Source organism: Oncorhynchus tshawytscha, linkage group LG29 (genome assembly GCF_018296145.1).
Source record: "Oncorhynchus tshawytscha isolate Ot180627B linkage group LG29, Otsh_v2.0, whole genome shotgun sequence".
In the NCBI taxonomy this organism is placed as follows: Eukaryota; Metazoa; Chordata; class Actinopteri; order Salmoniformes; family Salmonidae; genus Oncorhynchus; species Oncorhynchus tshawytscha.
In genome coordinates, this window is record NC_056457.1 from 14,658,539 (window position 1) to 14,681,800 (window position 23,262).

The 23,262-nt window shown below is 42.5% G+C and overlaps 1 protein-coding gene across 3 annotated transcripts in view; it reads left to right on the forward strand.

Moving 5' to 3' along the window:
- The window catches only part of myo3a (myosin IIIA), a 78,007-nt gene that overhangs the window by 42,578 nt on the left and 12,167 nt on the right, over positions 1 to 23,262 (forward strand). The window contains exons 10-33 of one of the 3 annotated variants that reach the window (XM_042308786.1): positions 1,585 to 1,626; positions 4,363 to 4,462; positions 5,738 to 5,854; positions 7,052 to 7,156; positions 7,263 to 7,346; positions 7,506 to 7,708; positions 8,452 to 8,550; positions 8,676 to 8,790; positions 10,090 to 10,216; positions 11,143 to 11,353; positions 11,552 to 11,699; positions 13,121 to 13,274; positions 13,814 to 13,902; positions 14,107 to 14,236; positions 15,247 to 15,341; positions 15,616 to 15,660; positions 17,610 to 17,693; positions 18,048 to 18,253; positions 18,398 to 18,509; positions 18,623 to 18,785; positions 18,942 to 19,031; positions 19,132 to 19,255; positions 20,101 to 21,307; positions 21,426 to 21,570. In XM_042308786.1, coding sequence (XP_042164720.1) covers positions 1,585 to 1,626; positions 4,363 to 4,462; positions 5,738 to 5,854; positions 7,052 to 7,156; positions 7,263 to 7,346; positions 7,506 to 7,708; positions 8,452 to 8,550; positions 8,676 to 8,790; positions 10,090 to 10,216; positions 11,143 to 11,353; positions 11,552 to 11,699; positions 13,121 to 13,274; positions 13,814 to 13,902; positions 14,107 to 14,236; positions 15,247 to 15,341; positions 15,616 to 15,660; positions 17,610 to 17,693; positions 18,048 to 18,253; positions 18,398 to 18,509; positions 18,623 to 18,785; positions 18,942 to 19,031; positions 19,132 to 19,255; positions 20,101 to 21,307; positions 21,426 to 21,570 — 3,995 coding nt within the window. The remainder of the gene's footprint in view (positions 1 to 1,584; positions 1,627 to 4,362; positions 4,463 to 5,737; positions 5,855 to 7,051; positions 7,157 to 7,262; positions 7,347 to 7,505; positions 7,709 to 8,451; positions 8,551 to 8,675; positions 8,791 to 10,089; positions 10,217 to 11,142; positions 11,354 to 11,551; positions 11,700 to 13,120; positions 13,275 to 13,813; positions 13,903 to 14,106; positions 14,237 to 15,246; positions 15,342 to 15,615; positions 15,661 to 17,609; positions 17,694 to 18,047; positions 18,254 to 18,397; positions 18,510 to 18,622; positions 18,786 to 18,941; positions 19,032 to 19,131; positions 19,256 to 20,100; positions 21,308 to 21,425; positions 21,571 to 23,262) is intronic. The other 2 variants (XM_042308788.1, XM_042308787.1) reach the window with 2 other exon arrangements.

The window sequence follows — 23,262 nt, forward strand, 5'->3', positions numbered from 1 at the left end:
TAAAACTAAATGCACGCTCTTCAACCGATTGTTGCCCGCACCCGCCCACCTGACTAGCATCACTACTCTGGACGGTTCTGACTTAGAATATGTGGACAACTACAAATACCTAGGTGTCTGGTTAGACTGTAAACTCTCCTTCCAGACTCACATTAAGCATCTTCAATCCAAAATTAAATCTAGAATCGGCTTCCTATTTTGCAACAAAGCGTCCTTCACTCATGCTGCCAAACATACCCTTGTAAAACTGACTATCCTACCGATCTTTGACTTCGGCGATGTAATTTACAAAATAGCCTCCAACACTTTACCTAACAAATTGGATGTAGTCTATCACAGTGCCATCCGTTTTTGTCACTAAAGCCCCATATACTACCCACCACTATGACCTGTATGCTCTAGTTGGCTGGCCCTCAGTACATATTAGTTGCCAAACCCACTGGCTCAAGGTCATCTATAAGTCTTTGCTAGGTAAAGCCCCACCTTATCTCAGCTCACTGGTCACCATAGCAACAGCCACCCATAGCACACGCTCCAGCAGGTATATTTCACTGGTCACCCCAAAGCCAACACTTCCTTTGGCCGCTTTTCTTTTCAGTTCTCTGCTGCCAATTACTGGAACGAATTGCAAAAATCACTGAAGCTGGAGTCTTTCATCTCCCTCTATAACTTTAAGCATCAGCTGTCAGAGCAGCTTACCGATCACTGTACCTGTACACAGCCAATCTGTAAATAGCACACCCAACTACCTCATCCCCATATTGTTATTTATCCTCTTTCTCTTTTGCACCCAGTATCTCTACTTGCACATCATCATCTGCACATCTATCACTCCAGTGTTAATGCTAAATTGTAATTATTTGGCCTCTATGGCCTATTTATTGCCTACCTCCCTACTCTTCTATATTTGTACACACTGTACATTGATTTTGTATTGTGTTATTGACCGTACGTTTGTTTATGTGTAACTCTGTGTTGTTGTTTTTGTCACACTGCTTTGCTTTATCTTGGCCAGGTCACAGTTGTAAATGAGAACTTGTTCTCAACTGGCCTACCTGGTTAAATAAAGGTGAAATAAAAGAAGAAAAAACAAAACATATGGAACATTCTAGAAACACCTTCCATATGAATGTCATAATATATTTCATAACATCACTCTGTTGGTCATGTAGACCTATTCTTATATAACCTTGCATCTTTTACATGTTATTATACAGTCATGTCACTTGTTATCTACGAAAAGGACCCATGCCGTGATCCAATGTGAAAATGTAGTGGATTTATTTCACCTTAACTTTCAAACCCAAGCTTCACCTACTCCACACAGTACTTTATGTTCTATTACATTCTATTACGTTCCTACTGGTTGCACAACTGTCTGCCATTGGAGGAGAGAGGCATTAATTTTTACTTGGATGTAGACAGTAATCCAAATTGCACATCAGCTGGATATTGGGTCACCTTCAGGCTCAAAGTTTCACCAGTGACTGAATGTTGGGCCCCTGAAGCCCAGATATCAAGTTCAACCACTGCAACGATGTCATATCCTGCTTATGAACTGTAATGTTATTTCTGTCATTTAAGCCATCATGGAAAGACAGACAGAAGCACAGACAGTAACGACAGGTAGGGGATATAAATGCCCTGGTAGGGGTTGTAGGGGTAGCTAGTTACCTGCCCACTTATTTTGTCTAATCAAAGCCTTAACTGTAGACTGTAGTTTGTAGCCTACCCACAACCCAGTACTTTGCTGAAATCAAGTCATTGTGCTGTGTCTAGATGATTGTTGTCGACATCAAAGGATGACACTGTCATCCTTGTGTTCCAGATGTGTTTTAGTCAGGCTAGACCCTTTTGAGTGTAGATGTGTTGTTCATTTCTCCGTCTTCTGTTTCATGTCTAACTTTGACTGTAGTTTTTACAACCTACACCCATGTTTTAACAAATCAAACAATGTATGACCCATCAAATAGCGTGAAAAATGACATTGTCACAGCTTTACTGACTTTATTGTCCCCATAGGGAAATTTTGTTGCACTGTCATGTAAAGTGGTGTTTAAATGTAAAACAAATTGACAATACAATTTTCCTAACAGGTACATAGCAATAAAAAGAGACTAGCCTGCTGGCCTTACTGGGTGGATAGGAACATTAGCCCGAGCTATTTAGGAGGGAAATCACACCTGGCACAAATTATTGTCTAGTTCTGTTTTTGCTGCCGAGGGGTGCCCTATACCTGCACCCAGAGGGGACTAGTTCAAAGTCCGGGTACAGGGGGTGGCTGGGGTCTAAAATGATTGTGTGAGCCTTGCAGAGGGCCCTGGCCTTAAAGATCTCATCCAGGCCTGTCTGCTTGACTCCAAGTACCTTGCTTGCTGTGGTGATAATCCTTGTCAGCATATTTCTCTGACTGACAGTGGCATTGTTAAACCAACAAACAATACAAGCAGTTGAAATACTCTCAATGAAAGATTTGTAAAACAGAGTCAGTATAGTACAGTCAACATTAAAAGATCCCAGCCTTTTGAGAAAGTACAGTCTCTGTTGACTCTTTTAGTAGATCAGGTCTGTACATTTACTCCACTGAAGCTTATTGTCCAAGAGGACACCCAGATATTTGTATTTCTCTACAACCTCTATGTTCTGACCTCTGATAGATGTTGCAGAGGTAGGTGTTGAACACTTCCTGAAGTCTATGCACGTCTCTTTGGTCTTGTTGGTATTGAGGACTAAGTGTGATTGGTCACACCACTCTACAAAGTAATTTAGGACCGGGCCATGGTGTTCCTCGTCATCATGTAACAGGCAGATCAAGGCAGGGTCATTAGCGAACTTAACGAGGTGTCTGTCAGGATGGGAACTGTACAACTATTAGTGTACAAGGAGAGCCTGTGTTGGTGGTACGTATGTCGGACACTTGGGGACCTATTTTGACCCGCTGTGACCGTCGGCTCAGGAAGTCCAACAGCCACAAAACCAGCCACAAATCTAAGGGGAAGTGCCGAATGAGTCTCTGTGCCAGAATGTAAGGGAGGATTGTGTTGAAGACAGAAGAAAAGTCAACAAACAAAACCCTGACATGGGATTTGGCACCCTCTAGATGTCTATAGACCATGTTGAGGAGTATAAGAATGGCATCATCAACTCCTCTACTGGGCTGATAAGCAAACTGAAACGGGTCGAGGAGTTTCTGGGTGGCGCTGAGAACACATGACTTTTCACAATTTTCTCAAGGCACTTCATTACTAAGGATGTCAAGTCTTTCAGCACAGAGGGATTAGATGCTTTAGGAATGGGTATAATTATTGAGTTTTTCCACAATACTGGCACGTGTTGCTGGTCAAGCGAGGATTGGAAAATGTTTGTAAAAACACCAGCCAAGGGGTGGCAGGTAGCTTAGGGGTTGAATGAGTAACTTAAAGGTTGCAAGATCGAATCCCCGAGCTGACAAGGTAAAAATGTGTCATTCTGCCCCTGAACAAGGCAGTTAACCCACTGTTCCTAGGCCGTCATTGAAAATAAGAATTTGTTCTTAACTGACTTGCCAAGTTAAATAAAGGTTCAGTTAAAAAAAAGCTACTAGCCATTTAGAAACAATAACAGTAGGATCAGTGGGGACCAACAAATGATTTGTTTAAGAGTTGGTCAAGCTCTGTTGTGGTCAGCCTCAACCTTTATCCGCCTGGGGAGGTAAACGCTTTCTTGGAGTCGCACTCAAGAGGGGTTGAAAGGACAACTAGTAGAGGAGTGTCTGGATAGTCATGCAGCTAAATTGTCATCGTGGGCAAAAAGCTTGTGTAGAAGCACAGCTTGAATAGATCTAGATCAGGGCTCTCCTACCCTGTTCCTGGAGAGCTAACGTCCTGTAGGTATGAAAATGAAATACTGTAATATAGTTTTTTTAAACGGCATTGTTTTTGCAGACTGTAGTGTTTTTGCAAACTAGTATACTGTGGTATTTACTATAGTATTCTACAGTATACTACAAAATGATATAGTAAGTACTACACACGATCGAGGAATACTAAAGTGTGTAGTATAGTATTCTACAGTATACTACAGTTTACTACAGAATTCTATGCTAAGTTCTGTAGTATTCCATAGTAAACTGTAGTATTTTTATGTGGGAGAGTGTGGATGTGGGAGATTTGTTTAATTTAAGTAGATAGAGAGTAAAAAGAGAAAAAGGAGTCAAGGCGTTGCAGTTTTAAGAAAATCACTTTTTAGAGGAATGTAATGTGAAGCCATTGTTAAATGCTGGATGAATCTACTGCAATCACTTATCAGCTATGTTGCTGTTATAAGTTAGTTGTTTAGATGCAACTAGTTGCTTTAGACTTTATATTGCATCCTGTGTTGTAGGCATGAGCGCATCCACACCAAGAAAGGTGGTCAAATTATGTCATCAAGCCCCACCCCCGACGAAGTGGATGACCTTGTCACCCTGGAAGTACTTGATGAGGTAAGAGATTCAATTGGCTGAAGATATCGGATATGTATTATCAACACGGTAATAGCTTCCCCTTAGCCGATAGGTGGAATTCTTAGCCATATTGCTCAAACCTAGCCAATCCTTTCAGATCCACACATACAATTGAATCGGCTTTGTGTTAATCAGTGTCAAGGTGCTTTTATTTATTCTCACTTGGTACTAATAACCTAGGTCAGGGAGGGGCAACTGGTGGCTGACTTCCCATTTTGTAGGCCCACGGATAAATTTCCCAAAACGGAAGCAACTTAGATTTTTTACCGCTTAGGGCCCCCAAAGGGCTAGGGCAAGCTCTGACTGCATGTGTGGGTATGGATGTGGGTACACAGACCCATGAGCCACTGCAGCCCCTCATGATGAGTTCAGATTTTTTGTTGCCTCCATCCCCATCAAAGCTGCCATACCTGACCTACACTCTTGTAAAAAAAAAAAAAAGGTTCCCAAAAGGGTTCTTCGACTGTCCCCATAGGAGAACCTTTTTTGGATCCAGATAGAACCCTTTTGTGTTCCTTTTGGGTTTCTGTGGAAAGGGATTTACCTGGAACCCAAAAGAATTCTACCTTCTCTAAATGGTTATCCTATGGGCACAGCCAAAGAGCCCTTTTTAGGTTCTAGATAGCACCATTTTTTCTATGAGTGTAGGTTATTGATAACCACCCACAGTTTAAGTTAGGACAGTGTTTCCTCTCAGAATTACTTCCCTCTAGTCTCTACACCGGTATTAAATGAATATAGAAGCAAAATAGCTATATTTGTACCAAACACATTTAGGGTGATTTATCAAAGCTGAGTGCTCCATTGACATATTGAAACATACAAATTGCTCAGTCGCCTCGGGATATTTTTGCCCATTCTTCTAGATGGCTGGTTTTGTTTATATCCTAGTCTGGCCCGAGAGAGGGGGTGGAAACAGAATGTATGATCTAAGCACAATGCCTAATGGAATCAAGGTGGAGATGATGAACGGAACTGAGTCCAGATTCTCATATTCATGTGATCAACGACAGTGTACATTTATTATGTTGCATAATGCTTATTTACGCTGACAGATATATTGCCAATTTGCCAGCATACTGTAAGCAATCCTAATAAGTGTTTAATCTTACTGCAATGTTTCCTCGGTAATCATTGCTCTGCACCGAGGCCCTCGTCAAATGATACTGAAACACTGTGATGACGTCTCTTCACACATCAATTAGTACCTTTGAATGTCACAGTATTGAGTGCGCATGTTTGATCTCTTCCCAGAATTCAGTCACAGAGCAGCTTCAGAGGCGCTATGCCAAGGACCAGATCTATACCTACGTTGGAGACATCCTCATTGCAGTTAACCCATTTCACAAGATGGAGCTGTATAGCCCACAGGTGTGTGTATTTGTGTGTGCGATGTGTGTTTGTCTGTCTGTGTGTATTCCTGCGAGCGTGTGTGTTAATGTGGCCAAACAGACACTACTGAATGTACCCGACCGTATCTCATTAGGGCCCCAGTGCCCCATTTCCTCTTTCCCTTCCACGCTCCCGTTGTCTCTCACTCTCTTAATCTCTCTCTCTCTCTCTCTCTCTCTCTCTCTCTCTCTCTCTCTCTCTCTCTCTCTCTCTCTCTCTCTCTCTCTCTCTCTCTCTCTCTTCACTGGTCACACTTTTCCATTTATCACACGGTTTCTTCACTGCCTCTCTTTTTAGAGTTTATGCTGTTCTGTAAAAATGGTGCTTGTCTTACTGAACTGCTGATGTTTTTGTAACTGAACCCTTCAAGACAAAATGCCATGATACTATTTTTGAAGTTATATTGTCCATTGTGGCATGTTGCACATAATTAAACTAGTCATAACTAGTCATTACATTTTTGAAAATTGCTTGAAGAGATTCTCCGGTACTTTTGTGTACTTTCTAGCCAGTCGTTCTGAAAATAGTTCTGAAAGTAGCACTCACGAGCCAAAAGTGGTACCACGTCATCGCTCTCAAGTTTCAAGTTTTATTAGTCATATGTGGGGTATACACCGTCCAACGAAATGCTTACTTGCGGGTTCCTTCTCAACAATGCAACAACAATTAGAATGAATAAAAGGAATATGAACATAAAGTAAATGGCTCACTCTCGCTCTGCTGTGTGTGCATGATGTGCCTCTTGCTAGCTGTCCCTCAATTGGCGAGGGGCTGAAGCTCATTGGTTGAACTCGAGTTGCTAGGGGGCTGGCCCATGTGTGGGAAAATCGAAAGAAAATGGCATATCTTCCAGAAAACAGTCGCTTTCAAACTAGGGATTTCATGGCTAATTGATGTAAGATCGTAATTATGCTCATAGATTAGGCATGTATGAACTACACAATGACACATCCAGCTCAAAGAGGGAGGTTAAAAAAAATATTTAAAAAACATACGCTCCAAAGTTCCAGAGCACATCTTTAATCTCTTTGTCTTTTTGCTATACTAGAAGGCAGCTAGAAGGTTGTTGTATTTGAGTCAGCCCATTTTAGCTGCATATAGTGTAGCTAACTTACTTGTTGGTATCAAATTCAAATGAAATCCCCTTACATGTGCCTCATCCTTTTCCTTGCACAGTACACAAAGATGTACATAGGAGCGAAACGCACCGCGAACCCGCCACACATCTTTGCTGTCGCTGACATAGCCTACCAGTCCATGGTGTCATACAACGCAGACCAGGTACACAAGTCCGTGTCAACTGTAATGTATGAATGATACAGTACGTTCCACTATGTGCTGTACAATGTGCTGTACAAGCATAGTGGTTGTGGTTGTTTCTGTGCAGTGCATTGTAATCAGTGGAGAGAGTGGTGCAGGAAAGACAGAGAGCGCCCATCTATTGGTCGAGCAGCTCACGGTGCTTGGAAAGGTGAGATACGGTCGTAAGAATGACATAGAATGTAATTATGGCATTTCATGTTCACTTGTGACGGCAAACATGATACTCTGCCTGTTACAGTGCACCATTGCAGATCATGCTTTCATTGTTACTCGTCGCTTAAAATGCTGATCGTCCACATCTTTGCAGGCCAATAATCGATCACTCCAAGAGAAGATCCTATTGGTCAATAACTTGGTGGAGGCTTTTGGGAACGCATGCACCGCCATCAACGACAACTCCAGCCGCTTCGGGAAATACCTGGAGATGAAGTTTACCTGCGGGGGGACCGTTGTCGGAGCGCAAATCTCAGAATACCTCCTGGAGAAATCCCGCGTCGTCCATCAGGCCACGTAAGACCCCTCAGACAGCTTCACTAAGGCATTCATATGGCCCTCATCTGACTGGCACATAGCCGTCATGTAATACGTAAAAGGTATTCTTGTGACTTTCACACGACAACAACATTACGATTGTGGCCAATGGCCAATTAATGTGTGGGTCCATCTATTTGGCTCAAAAGTCATTACTTCTATAATATTTTAGCAGCCTCTGGTCAAGAAGGGCAAGGGATAACTGGAAGATGTTTTTCCTCTGTCCCTCTGAAGCTTGTGGAAGTGCCTTCCCACTGCAGCTTATTGCTCCTGTTGTAATATCCCATGACCAGGGAGTGCAGAGGGTAGAGTGAGAGTGGATAGCTTATTTCCTGTTTGATCAAAGATTCTAGCTGCCGACGTCTCCTCATTGGGGCTTCAAAGGGTGACTTTTTGCTCTTGGTAAATAAATTCAGACTGAGGGTGAAGGATCGGTGCACTCTCTGAGAGTAATGTTGTCTGTCAGTTAACTATGTACCTACTGCCTAGATTCAAAGTGTCACTTCTCCCATGGGGTTATATTGTCTTTGGTGCCAAAGGTGGGGGGGGGATAAAATTATATTCAAATGAGATGGCTTTTTATGAGATTGTAAATAGGCTTCTGGTAATCTTAGGCAACCATAGCTGACAGACTTGGATGGGATTAATAGTCTTTGTGTTTCAATCATCAAATATATTCATATGTGAGGACATATATACCTGTCCTGTGACTGTCCCTACAGAGGTGAGAAGAACTTCCACATATTCTACTACATCTATGCTGGTTTAGCTGAACGGAAGAAACTTGCCCACTACAAGCTATCAGACAGCAAAACCCCGAAGTAGGTCCCACAATTAACCTTCCTATCTCTCCTAACCCTATACTTTCCCAAATACCCTGCTTTGCTGCCGTTACCCCACCAATCATGACCTTATTTGTGGTTTATTTTCCTGTCTTCTGTCCCAGGTATCTGTTCAACGAGCACATTAAATTGGGCCCTGACATAGTGAACAACACCTTCTACAAGGAGCAGTTTGACTCGGTGGAACAGTGTTTCAAAGTCATCGGCTTTACCCTGGAGGTACATACACTATAGTACATTGGGTTCATTGCTGATTCCTAAAGCAAAGAAAACCAACCTCATGTCCAAAGGTTACAGACATAACCGTTCTCAGTTAAAGCCTGGAGGATTTTTTACTAGGTTGCTCTCAATGTGGAGTGTCTTTGCCATGTTATGATGCTTTATAAAAAAAAATGTGAAAAAATGTTTTTTTCACAAATGGCTCCTATTTTATTGCCTCGGCTGTGAAAAGGGGAAATTATAGTAAATGAGGAATTCAAAGGAGAAAAAAAAGTATTCATGTGCAATAACCGATGTGAAATTTGCAAATGACCATGAAACAGTTCCAGGAAAAGAGGCCCATTCTGGTTGAACGGTCAAGACAATGATTTCCAGTGATGATATAGGCTGTCATATGAGCCAGTGTGGACTGTGGCATGATGCCTTGTACAGTTTGCAATTAGCAACATGGACACTGATGAAGCCCAAGGAAGTGCCGTAAATAACTGATTGCCTCTGGGTTCCACAAGTCAATAGTACTTATCGTATGTACAGTATAATCACTATAATCGCTAACCACTCTGCTAGTACCTTTACCTCCCATTCCCCTGTCTACCTTGCACATAAAGACAGGGTGCATCTAAAGTGCATCTCTGATTTGGATGAAATGGATTCTGATTTCATTTCATTAGGATTTGCCGACGCCTATGGCGACAGCTAGTCTTACTGAGGTCCGGCACAAGACAGAGAAGACATTACAGACAAAATACTTCACAATTTACAGACACTTAAAAACATTTTTTTGAAATAAAAAAATAAAAACATTAACTTGAATTGCGTGCGTGTGCGTGTGCGTGTGTGTGTGTGTGTGTGTGTGTGTGTGTGTGTGTGTGTGTGTGTGTGTGTGTGTTACACATACATGTCAGTACATACACACAGACAAGTAGTTCACATTGGGGGAGAGGTGTTTTAAACCGTGCTAGCTGTTGGATAGCAGCTCCCCATCAAGAGAGAGCAGAGTTATCACGAGCTTGTCGGTGTCATGTCAGTCTGAGTATAGTGACATTAGGACACGGCATGTGACAGTGATGCCAAAGCCATCAAACAGACTTGTGTTTGTGTGATGTAGGAATTCTGTCATATTGTAGGCTACCAAGCCCCAAGGCTATTAACTAGGTAGTTCCAATAGAACCACTGAATCTATGAAAAAGCCTTCAGATGAAATCTCCAAATGAGTATTCCATGACTTTGTATCAAAGTATGAATGTGTTATATTCTGAACAATAAGGTCAAGTTTAATCACACATTTTTAACCCTTAGGAGCTGGGCAGTGTGTACAGTACTCTGGCTGCTATCCTAAACTCAGGCGACATTGAGTTTACCTCTGTGGCCTCCGAGCACCAAACCGACAAAAGCAACATCTCCAACATAGCAGTTCTGGAGAATGGTGAGACACAGACGCACAGTTCAGCACCTGGTGTGATGTAAAGCTAAGATGACTCTCACCTCTTTCCCCGCTAATCCCCATTACCTCTCCAGAGAGGCCAGCCTAGCGTGAACGCTGGAGATATAAAGCACTACAGTATCCCAAGTCTGTTTACATGCAGTCCCTTTAAATTCAGCTTGACACGCCTGACATGGGGACTAAGTTGTGTTTGATGATTTTTATTTAATTTATGAGAACCCTTTGAATAACCCTCTTTGGTTCCAGGTATAACTGTTTTGGTTCCAGGTCTTTTGGGTTCCATGTAAAAACCCTTTCCACAGAGGGTTCTACATGAAACTCAAAAAGGGTTCACCTATGGAGACAGCCGAATAACCCTTTTGGAACCATTTATTTTCTAAGAGTGTAGTCTAGCATCTGTATCATGGTGTGAGAGCCAGTTATCGTATTTTACCAGCTGCAGTTTGAAGAAGTGTTATCTCGTTTTGATAAATATGAATGTGCGTATCTGTGTCAGTTTGGCTGTATTCATGTCTGTGTGTATGTTGAGATTTGTGTCCTTGTTGATGTGGCGTGTCATGTATGGTTTTGTTTTGCTGATGCGCTCATGTGGGATATCTGCATCTTTTTTAATAGGTCGTCTTTTTGTGTTTGACTATATCTGGTTTATGTGTAAAGTACGTGTACAGGATATCTCTCTAGATGTGTACATTTTCATCATGTTTGCATACACATACAGTATATCGTCCCAACAATGTCCTCCCTGCTGCCTGTCTACCCACACCGCATGTCTATATCCATGTTCATGTGCATTTTATCTGTGTTGTCGCTGCAAATCTGCATGCAAACGTCAATACCGCAGGGCCGTTTCTATGGTGACAACATCCAGTACCTATACATTCTTTCCATCCCTGGGTTTCTCCCCACAGCTGCGTCGCTGCTGTGTATCCGTCCAGACGAGCTCCAGGAGGCCCTGACGTCCCACTGCGTAGTGGCCCGGGGTGAGACCATCGTCAGGCCCAACACAGTGGACAAGGCCACGGAGGTGAGGGATGCCATGGGCAAGGCCTTATACGGCAGACTCTTCAGCTGGATCGTCAACCGCATCAACACCCTGCTCCGACCCGACACACACCTAGGGTAAAAGAGCGCGTGTGTGTGTGTGTGCTTGTGAGTGCGTGCGTGCGGATGCCCTGAAAATGAACATAAACCTCACTAGTAGGCGCTAATTGTAACGACTGTCATCATTATAAAACCTTCCTGATCTGTCTCTCTCCTACCTCATCCTTTCTAATACTCTTCCTTAATACCTAATCATTTCTGATCTCCCCCTGACAGAGAGGATGACAAGGGCCTGAACATTGGCATCCTGGACATCTTTGGCTTTGAGAACTTCAAGAGGAACTCGTTTGAGCAGCTCTGCATCAACATCGCCAACGAACAGATCCAGTTCTACTTCAACCAACACATATTCGCCTGGGAGCAGGTAGCCCATTCCTCCTTGTCGCTAACACAGTCGTCTCTCTCGGAAATAGTATGAATACTCATCTGAGTGTGCCTATGCCTCCAGGGAAGCATTTCAAAGCACTTTTCACCTTTGGATACGACTTGATTTCCATTTAAATGGTGATAACGCATCGTCGTTTGTCCACCTGGCTCTTTAACAGAGTGCGTAAGGGTGAAATATCCTTCCACTTGTATTTACCATGGGGAAAGGATGACAATTCCCCAGCCGTCGTCTCTGGGGTGCGCTTTTGCCTCGGGCAGAGAATGGTTTGCTCTTGTTAAATGCTTTAGTCTAACCCCATAGAGAGGTTCCATAAATCATTGCAAAGGAGGGTCAATTAGGAGTTAAAGACAGTCAGTGTAGGACACACCAGGGCAAAGTCTGGCATAAGCCCCCGATATATAGATGTACTGTATGTACAGAACGCAAGGCTTTTTCTACAGTGCTAAGTGTAAAATATATTTGTCTCGACTGTCCTGACTAAATTCTGCACAGTAAGACATCTGTAGAACAACGTATATCTCCTCAGAACGATCATACCGGTATTGTAATGGCAGGCTCTTGATAGACTACATCCTTCCTGAAGAGAGTAAGGATATTTACTTGTTTTTATCAGACAAACAATAAGAGCAAAGCCCAGAGGAACAAGCTCTTCTGATGCTTGTCCGTGTCCCTCTGGAAGGCTTTGTTTTGTTTCCTCAGGATGTTATTCCAGCAGCGTTGTCCTACTGTCCTGAGAAGAGGTTGCAGATTCAGAATGACTTTGCCTGAGAGGCTAATGCTGTGTTCTGTTCCAGATATTAGATGCCTTGTGTGCATGCGTGAGCGTGTTTGTCTGTGTGTCTGTACCCCTTGTGAACACGGGTACATAAAAGTAGAGCAGGGCAGCATCGACAAAAATCCATATTGCGATAAATTGCCTGGATTGATGCCATAACGATAAACAGAACGATATGTTTGTGCACCACAGTTTTTTTCATTGTCTTTTACTACTACTAGTAGTTTGATGTTTGTCCCATTAACAATCACCCATATTAGCAAACTTATTTCATTTAAAGTTTCACATTTTCTCTAGTTATAGGCTACTTATCATAATGAACCTGCGATAAGTGATCGGTGTGGTCGATGTCGCTAATTTTCAGTTTGTCGTCCCAGCTCTACCTAAAAGCTTTGACGTTGTATTTCAATTTTGTGCTTCACCTCTAGAGAGACATATACTGTATGTTCTGTGATGTTTCTGACTCATAGTTGGGCCTTGACTTTATCAGGTGAGCCAAACATGAAGAACTAAACTAAACCTACCCAGGGTGATGTTATCTGTCAGATATGGTTTTGGTTTCATTCAAAACCAGCTTCACCATTCCAATTGAAATCTTTCTGTCCCTTACCCTCTCCTATAGGACGAGTACCTGAATGAGGATGTGGACGCCAGGGTGATTGAGTATGAGGACAACCGTCCTCTCCTGGACCTGTTTCTGCAGAAGCCCATGGGCATGCTGTCACTGCTGGACGAGGAGAGCCGTTTTCCCCAAGCCACCGACCAAACCCTTGTAGGCAAGTCCCCACAGAGTCCTCACTCAGTCCTCGTGTAGCTACTAAGATCTAATCCCAAATGCCCCAGGGCAGTGATCGGTGTCCTGGTTAAGTGTCCAACTTGGCCCCATTTTCATCATGGCTCCCCAATGGGTGTTCTGGCACAAACTGGTTGTCGTGCATTACCCAGGTCGCTGCTTCACATTGGTGGTGGATGAGGTGAGCTCCCTCCAATACTATGTAAAGCGCTTTGGGTGTCTAGAAAAGCGCTATATAAGTCCAATAAATGATTATTCATATTATCATTATTATTAGGACGTGTACACCAGTTTTATCCTGTTAGCTAAGCCACTCCCCCACTCAAGTCATGAATTATTCAGTAGGTTCATTTAGGAGGACCTAAAAGTAGTTTAAACATTGCTTTTTAAATAATTAGCAGCCTTGCGAGTATGTTATGTGTATGCATTCTTGTTTATTCTGTCATTCAATTATGTTTACATGCTCAGCCATCCAGCTTGGACTGCTAGTTAATTAACCTGTGTGAACTTTGTCCATTGTAGAAAAGTTTGAAGACAACCTGAAATCCAAAAACTTTTGGAGACCAAAAAGGGTGGACCTTGGCTTTGGAATTCATCACTATGCTGGAAAGGTTATAAGGCCTCCTGTCTAATACATCAAATATGTGTTTTAGGTCAAATATTTAGAGTTGGCAATAATAATGAAAAAAAGACAGGATATGGGGAAACCCCAACCCGAAATGTGAATAACAGTAGCAGGTGTAATAAGCTGAGTTTGCTGTAAAACCGTGTTTGTGCATACAGGTCTTCTTACCCCCTCTGTTGATCATGTTTAGGTGATCTACAACGCTGCAGGCTTCCTCTCTAAGAACAGAGATACACTACCGGCAGATATTGTTCTTCTACTGAGGTCGTCAGAAAATCAGCTGATTCGCAAACTGGTCACCCACCCGCTCACCAAAACAGGTAAACACACATGGTCTAATAGAAACTCTGTCTTTTAGCACAATCATCTAACCTATGTTTTCACTTTGTATGTCATAATTGAGGTAGTCTCTCAAATTGGCAGTTTTCTTGTCAAGCAAGGCATTGATTTTATTCCCATCTGACTCTCTCCAGACTTGCCTTGGGGTGATTATTCAAATATTATATCGTAACAACCTCAATATTTATAAGAAATGAATGCCGATGTAAACAAATGTGTTTATTGGTCTAAATTGAAACGCTAAATGCCAAAGAACCAAAGAAAACCGGTCCATGTCACTTTTTTCAGTGCGGCCTGTTGTTGTTGGAGGCAGGGCTTTTGTTGTGACAAGCTGGTCTTTGCAGCGTGAGTACCCTTCATAGGCAGAGGACGAGGCCAACTGAGCTCAAATCCAATCAGCAATCCCATAATCACTCTTTAATATAACCCTGAAGCTGTTTTATTGAGCTCCGGCAACCTCTCCTCCCCCTTTGTACTGTCATCCCTACTGCCCTCACGAAAGCTAACACGATGACATGCTAGCACGCTACTGGAGAGATTAGCAGAGAGCGAGTCCACTTCTCTATAGCTGTGTGCTATTGAAATAGTATCGGCCTATAGCTATACCCCTGACATTATCAAGTAACATGGAAATTCTGTCTATGTTTGTTGATGAATTTGCAAGGCTGATGTTGCATCACTAATTTTGATTTTCAGATTGCCTTCTTTTGCTAACTTGGAATTTTCCCTCTTTAGAGTAACTTGCTCTATGGGGTCAAGCTTGTTTCATTTATTTCTCCCACATATTCCCTCCACCTTCTTCCATTTTAGTACAACTTGATTTGGTTATATTACATCTAAATGTCCACTGGCATGTCTAACTACTGCCTTTTTGTTTTTCCGTGAAGGCGCTGATTGCCAGTTATCGCACTAACTCTTTCCTCTTTTGAAAGTGTGGTGTAGCATGTCCATTTGTTCTCAACTTCTCTCCCGCTATCTCTCTATCCTCTAGGTAATTTGGCCCACACAAAGGGTAAAGGAATGAACACACTCATGAGCATGCCTCGCACCCCAGCACACCCTCACCGCACCATGAACTTTGCCAAGGTACGTACGGGTATAAGATTTTCCTTTGTACACACTCAAACAGAGTTTATAGTTCTGTCGCATTGCCTTTCTTGCTTCCCTTTTCCAATACAGTAACGCTAAGTGTCCTCATTGTAATTCCATGTCAAAAATCTTTGGGAAAATAATGCTGTCTTTTTTTCCAGTCTCGCTTTCTCTTTCAGATAAACTAACCTTGTGTGTCCTCTCTGACTCTCCCCTCTTTCTCTCTCTCTCTGTCTCCCCTGTCTCTCTCTCTGCTTTTATCCTTGTAAAGATGGGAGTGCTTAAGTTATACAGTTCTAGTATGTCACTCTGTGAGGTAATGGCAATCTCTCTGTCTATGTTGTATCTATGTTGTATCTATGTTGTATCTGTGTTGTATCTGTGTTGTGTGGCAAACCATCTACTCACCCCTAGGAAATAATAAGACTAGTCGTTTTACGCTTGTTTTTCTTCATGGCTCGTCCAAGTCCTATCTTTTCGTATTTCCCTTTCAATAGATGACAGTGACAATCTATTAAGTTTGGCTGCAAAAGCAGTCTTTTTGATTGTCCTTAGAATCTCAGAGTGAATTGATTGTCTGATTAGATGTTAAAGGAGAGGCTTTCATGTGCGTATGACTGGTAATTTGGATCTGTTCTCATTTACCTTGCTTTAATGGGGTTATTTCTGTTTATGACACCACGCCTCATGATATCGACTAGTTTTGAGGTTGTGCCCTTCACACACTAGTAAGAGATTGAAGTCATAACATTATCAACTTAAAGTTGTTTGTTGTATTTCTGCATAACAACCTAAAGTTACCCCTAGAATGTATCTTCCCCACAAAAAGGCACAACCCTTTACTTTCCAGTACCCCATACTAATCTGATTGTTAGGGGAAGAGGAAAATGGCATTTTTTGAAGTCACAATTCCCACTTTGTCAAACCAATTTGTATACCTGAGGGCCATCGGCAGAGGCTAAACCAGGCAATTAACTGTCTTTGATGAGTACATGCATGTATTTCCATTCATCTGCATATTTTACATTTCTGCCTAAGAAAGCACATCAGAGACTCCTCCTGTAGTCATGAGAGTGAAAGTGTAATTTTAGAAATGTTTTAGACTCATGGTGTAAAGGTATGTTTTGTCAGTGCTGTTGCTTTTTAGTGAGCAATGTAACTCATGTGCAATGTTTCAAGGTTCATATTTGGCCATGTCCCAGATTAGCATATCTTTGCATTTATAGTATGCACTCTCCTTATTACTCTGCTATTGAGAACATTGTTGGAAATTCTCAGAGGGCATTTTATGGAATAAGAAAAGTCCCACTGATTTTCAAGTGTCTGGATTTCTTTTAAATGTCAGTTTCACCAATGATCATAAGCAGGAAAATAGCTAGTTCCTCTGTGGTAAAATCCTTATAATCCATGCCATATCTAGCAATGCCAGTTGAAACAAACTGACTTAACACATACATTCTCTTATGATCAAGTGGTCACTGTCCTTTGTCACAAACGTCTAATTTCGCACCTCTGAAGTCAATACTCAGCATTAAACATTTAAAACAAGTTGACATTATGCAAACTTGATTCCTAACTTGGCTCGTGTTTGTTTACGCTTCCTTCCTCTTTATGCATCTCTTGCAGCCTTCTTCTCGGAAATTAACTCTCACCCCAGAAAAAAAACACAAGCCTTTCTTGCTTCTCGATCACACAGTACATATTCAAACGGTGATTGGTGATTTTCTAAATTTTGTGATTTTCACACAACAACAAAAATGAGAGACAATTCCATGAAAAAATATGATACACAGATGATTGGGGTAATAAGGCTTCTGAATGTTGATACCCAGTTTAGGCTGTTACCTATTTGTTATTCACAGGACAGTATTTTGGGGTTCAGAGCCCTCATCTAACACATCATTGCTTTTCATGTTAATTACACATTGATGAATAACTTCCAATCCATAATGATTTTATACTCGTACCGTTCAGTCAATAAAAAAAAAACGTAATATTCTACAACATCTTTTAGGGCCAGTTTTCCCTAGACTGAGATTAAGCCTTGGTTTTAACATCAATCTCAATGGAGAATCTCCAACGACATGGCGTTTAAGTCCAAGACTGAAGTTGATCAGTGTCCGGGAAACTGGCCCATAGTATTTTACACTACATATAATACATATAATACTGTTTTTCAATATTCACTGATATAACTCAACAAATACACCTACCATCAACCTGTGGTGAATCCTTTTTGATAAACTCTGTGTTTTGTGTGTCCAGGGTGATACTGGAACTGGAGAGACCACCCACCATCCTAGAGAGTCCACCAACATGAGAACACAGACAGTAGCCTCCTACTTCAGAGTAAGAATGTCTCACTTGATCACTTCCTACATTACTGAGTGGATAGATTATCCCCAACCCTGGTAGTATAGCTCTGAATGATAGTGCAGCTCTGTTGATAAACTGACTGGTAGTACAGCACATTTGCATACTGTGACATGTAATGTGTACCTGTTGATCTCCTTGGCGTTGCACCAGTACCCCTGGATAATTAGATTATGAATACTGGTTTACACGAGAAAAGAAAGCAACTAAATGTCTTCTCATACAGGAATTCAAGAATAGGCATTTTCGTCTTATTCAGGTCTTTACCTGGACACAAGTTTTGATTGGATGCTTTAGGTAAACTACTCACTTCCTGCCTTCATTCACCAGTATTCCCTAATGGACCTGCTGTCCAAGATGGTGGCGGGACAGCCCCACTTTGTGCGCTGCATCAAGCCCAACAATGACCGGCAGGCCAGTAAGTTTGACCGGGAGAAGGTGCTGGTGCAGCTGCGTTACACGGGCGTCCTGGAGACAGCTAAGATCCGCCGGCAGGGCTACTCTCACCGCATCCTCTACACCAACTTTGTCAACAGGTTGGTGATCCTAATCATAGAAAAGACTCCATAGGCTCCCACTTATTGCTTGTGAATGACTAGAAGAATAGACAACTCATTTTGAGGGTTTTAGGCTAATAGTGTGCAGGAATGGTTTGGTAAGTCTAGTATTGGTTGTTGCAGGTACTACATACTAGCTTTCCATGCGCACAAAGAGCCAGATGCGAGCCCAGAGACTTGTGCAGCTATATTGGAAAAAGCCAAACTGGAAAATTGGGTCTTGGGCAAAACGAAAGTAAGGTCACATTCATGGAGTATTTTGTAGTCAAATGTAAATGATTAGACAAATCTCATGGAGAGAATGACTGAGTCTACACCCTTCGATTGTGTTTCCATGTGGTGTCTCAGGTGTTTCTGAAGTACTACCATGTGGAGACCCTAAACCTGATGGTGAGGCAGACCATAGACCGCATCGTTCTGGTCCAGGCCTACGTCCGGGGCTGGCTGGGGGCCAAACGTTACCGCAAAATACTGGAGAAGAGAGCACAGAGCGCTGTGGCCATACAATCAGGTCAATACGTGGTCACTTTGACCTCATGATCACAGTGGAACCAAAACTGTCCCAGTTCCTTTTAAACGTGTGCAAATACTGTTAACGTCATTATTATCATAAACAATAGTTAATATCTGTATGTTAATGATTTGTCTCTAATATATCGTCCACCAGCGTACAGAGGACATAAAGTACGGAGGAGATGTGCTGATGATAAATTAAGCAAAGCCAAGTTTGAGACCTTCATCACCCAGTTACAGGCTGGTGAGGAGACGATTTTGTTTTCTAAGATCGGTTTGCTCGTGTTCAGAGGGATACGTGGTACGTTTAGTGTGGCTTCAACTTGTACCCTCCTATTCTGCAGTTTGCCGAGGTCACCTCGCCAAGAGGAAGTACAAGGAGTTGGTGGAGGAAAAAAATAAAGCAGCAGCCAAGATTCAGGCCCATTACAGGGGACACCGGGAGAGGAAGAGTTTCAAAAAGAAAAGGTAAGGACAACCATGTCGATGGATCTGCACTACGCAAAAAACATAGTCATAGTCAAATGTAGGACAGTAGATCCAGACCTTTTAAAGAAAAGGTAAGGACAACCATGTCGATGGATCTGCACTACGCAAAAAACATAGTCATAGTCAAATGTAGGACAGTAGATCCAGACCTTTTTAAAGAAAAGGTAAGGACAACCATGTCGATGGATCTGCACTACGCAAAAAACATAGTCATAGTCAAGTGTAGGACAGTAGATCCAGACCTTTTAAAGAAAAGGTAAGGACAACCATGTCGATGGATCTGCACTACGCAAAAAACATAGTCATAGTCAAATGTAGGACAGTAGATCCAGAACTTTTTAAGCATTGTGAAGTTGATGTTTTATTTAGTATACATTTTATATTTAAGCACTAAGGCCCAAGGAGGTGTGGTATACGGTCAATATACCACAGATATGGGCTGTTCTTATGCGCAATGTAACGTGGAGTGCCTGGACACATCCCCTGGTATATTGGCCATATACCACAAACCCCTGATGTGCCTTAATGCTATAATAAACTGGTTACCAACGTAATTAGAACATTAAAAAGTATTTTTTTGTCATCCGTGGTATATGGTCTGATATACCACTGCTTTCAACAAATCAGCATTCAGGGCTCGAACCACCCAGTTCATAATTAGTATTTCAGTATTCATTAGGATCTCCATTAGCTGCTGACAAGGCAGGAACAACTCTTCATATCAACGTATATGTGGAGTATACCCCCTATAGTTGTTCCAGATCATAAACATTTGACATTGAGTTTGATTCTGTTCAGAGAAAAATCAACTGCATTCTCTTTAGGGAGGCCATTGAGAAAGACAGGGTAGAGAAAGAGAGGATCGAATCTGCCAAACTGGAGGAGGAAGAGATGGCCAAATCCGCCGTGGTCCTCCAGAGTAATTACAGAGGCTATAAGGAGAGAAAGAAACTCAGGGAGCGCCACAAGACACTGTCCGGAGACGATTTGAGACTAAGGTCACCCTCACCTGTGGAGTTGGAGTCTGCTATTATCGAGGAGGATGAAGAGGAGGAGCAGGAGTTTGCAGTGGAAAAGGAAGAGGAGAATGGGTTGACCGAAGTTGCGGAGGAGGAGGAAGAGGATGAAGACACGGCCAAGGCGGAAGAGGACGACGACGATGAGCACACTGAAGTGGGTGAAGAGCTGGTGGACGAGGAAGACACAGAAATTGACGAGCAACAGAATGCAGAGCGAGGAGAAGGGGAGGAGGTTAACCCGGAACAGGAAGCTAAGGCAGCTACAGTTCTCCAGAGCAACTTCAGGGGCCACAAAGAGAGGAAGAGGCTGGTTGAAGAAGGCAAGATCCCAGCAAGGAAACAGAGAGTTATGAGCCCAACTGAAGACGAGACCGCAGAGGTAGAAGGTATGTCAAAACCAGAAGGAATGTCAAAGGTTCCAGAGACAGCAGCTGTGTCTGCAAGAGTGGAAGAGAAGGAGGAAGTAGATGAGGCCAAGGCAGCAACGGTCATTCAAAGTAACTTCCGTGGCCACAAGGAGCGCAAACGCCTGCAGGAGGAAGGAAAAATCCCCAAGAAAAAGAAGGCGAAAGACGCCAAAGAACAACCCAAACAAGAACTAGTCCAGCCACAGGAGCCAACGCTAGAACCCCAACCAGAGCCGTCCACCGCAAGCCAGTCGGAGCCAGACGAGGAAAAAGCTGCTACCGTTCTGCAGAGCAATTTCAGAGGACACCGGGATAGAAAGAAATTCAAGGAGGAGAGAGAACGGGTCAAAAGGAGCAAGGAGGAACCCATGGTTGAGGAACAGGAGGAAGGATTGAAGGTTGAGGACAGGGTTGTGGACCTCACCGATGTAGAGCTGGTTCGCATAGAGGAGACAGAGTCTCAGGGAGGGGATAGGTATGACGAGGAGCAGGCAGCGGTGAAGATCCAGAGCCAGTTCAGGGGCTACAAGGACAGGAAGAACCTGAAGGCCACCAAGGCCACAGCCCAGAGAGATATGGAAGAACTGGAGGTCTTTTCTAAAGAGGTAATCTAGTACTAACCCACTATAACCCACTTTATACGTCTGCCAACAGCTTTTCTTGGGGTTCTGAACCCCCAACTTTTTGATTATATGTATCAATTGTCCATTGTCTATACAACAGGTCACGACGTCTTCCCAGAACTACATGACCCTCCAGCAGAAGCTGAACGAGATCATCCTGGCCCACCAGATAAACCCAGCCAATAACGGCATGTTTGTCAAAGGGCAGTCAGTCAATGGCTTTGCTGCCAACCATCAGCAATCAGGTAAGTCTGACTTGTGAAAACCACAAGACATTGTACATAGCAAAGACACAACAAATGTACTGTTGAGTACAGACATGGATGAAATTCAATACATTTGAGAATAAGTCAATCTAAATATTGTAGACTGGTTTTATACAAAAACCAACTGGAAGTACTAATGGTGATCCCGAGTCACTCTGGCAGTGTTGTGTATAATTTCCTGTCTGAAGAAGCAATCAAATCCTTCTTTTCTGGTCTATCCATCATTCCAGTGGGCTCCTGACTCGTCTGCTTGGTCAAACAGCTCCAAGACTATCCCTCACAGACAGAGAGCTGAATAGAGTTCACTGACACCCATTGAAATAAGACAGAGTGCACTTGCAAATAGCCTTTATACTTCCATAACCAACTCCTTCTTCATTTGTAAAGAGAACTTATGACCAGTGTTTCTTTGAGTGTCAGGTTGGCCCTATAGACCACACAATATGTCAAAAACATTTCAAGTATTTACATTTTTCGAAGCAGCTTTCTGTCTCCGGTTCGCACTAGCTGATGATTTTATCAGCGGACAAAGCTCTGTTTTCTCTGTCATTAAGGCTAGATTGTATCTCAAAAAAACCTGGGGATGTCAAGTGCCAAAACCGGAAAGCGGTTCTCGACGCGATGCGTCATCAGAAAATGAATTTGATTCCCACCGGTGATATGTGCAATTGCTTTGAAAGGATGAGCAAGGGAGCTGGCAGAGTGAAAGTTCAGCATCTCAGTGCTTGGTGTGTCAAATCCGTCTGGCAGCTGAAATGTTATTATCATCATAAGTTTACCAGGTGTCGGGAAGAAATATAATTATTGTGTCATCCATGATTAGTTTTATTGGTGTCATGGGTGACTTTCTCATATTGGATTGTGAGAGCCTAGAATTTGGGGACAATGTGTGGCTGCTTGCAGTGCTGTGTCTAAGTATAAGCGGCGGCTCAACACAATTGGTAACCTGGTATCAGATCTGCATTTTCTGAATGTGAGATATACGCTATATTAGTACAATAACAACTCACCACAACAATAAAATCCAAACTGCAATCTCTTGAGATGCCTGCTATGTGCCCTTTACAAGGTGTTCTTAACAGCAACACATTGCCTGAGGAGCAGAATTCATTTCCAGAGACATATCCTCCAAAATGTCTTCGATTTGATCCAATAATAAGCTGTCCTCATACCTCGCTACATTTCAATTAAAATACTAATTTTTATATGCAGAAAGAAAGTTGGGGACATTTCTTAGAATGCCAATCATATTTCACTTCATGGAAAAGGTCATTAAATGCTAATCACGTTTCGTAAGGCACCGCTGTGGCAATTACAACAACCATTAATATGGGGATTTCAAATGAGCTTTTCTCCTTTGAGCAATACAGAATCACTGACGACCTTTAAATAGACAGGTTCAATAATATGAAAAACTATGCCAACCCATGCATGAAATACAGCCTTTACCTTACATACTGCATCCATATGCACACATACACATGTTATTCAATACATTACTGAGACCTATAGGTCATCATAATATGGAACACAGTAGAGGCTGCTGAGGGGAGCACAGCTCATAATCATTTATGGAACAGAGTGTATGGAATTGCACCTGGAAACCATGTGTTCACCCCCGATAGCCTCTCCAGTATCATACGCCCAGTCATAAAGTCTCTTAAGTAAGTC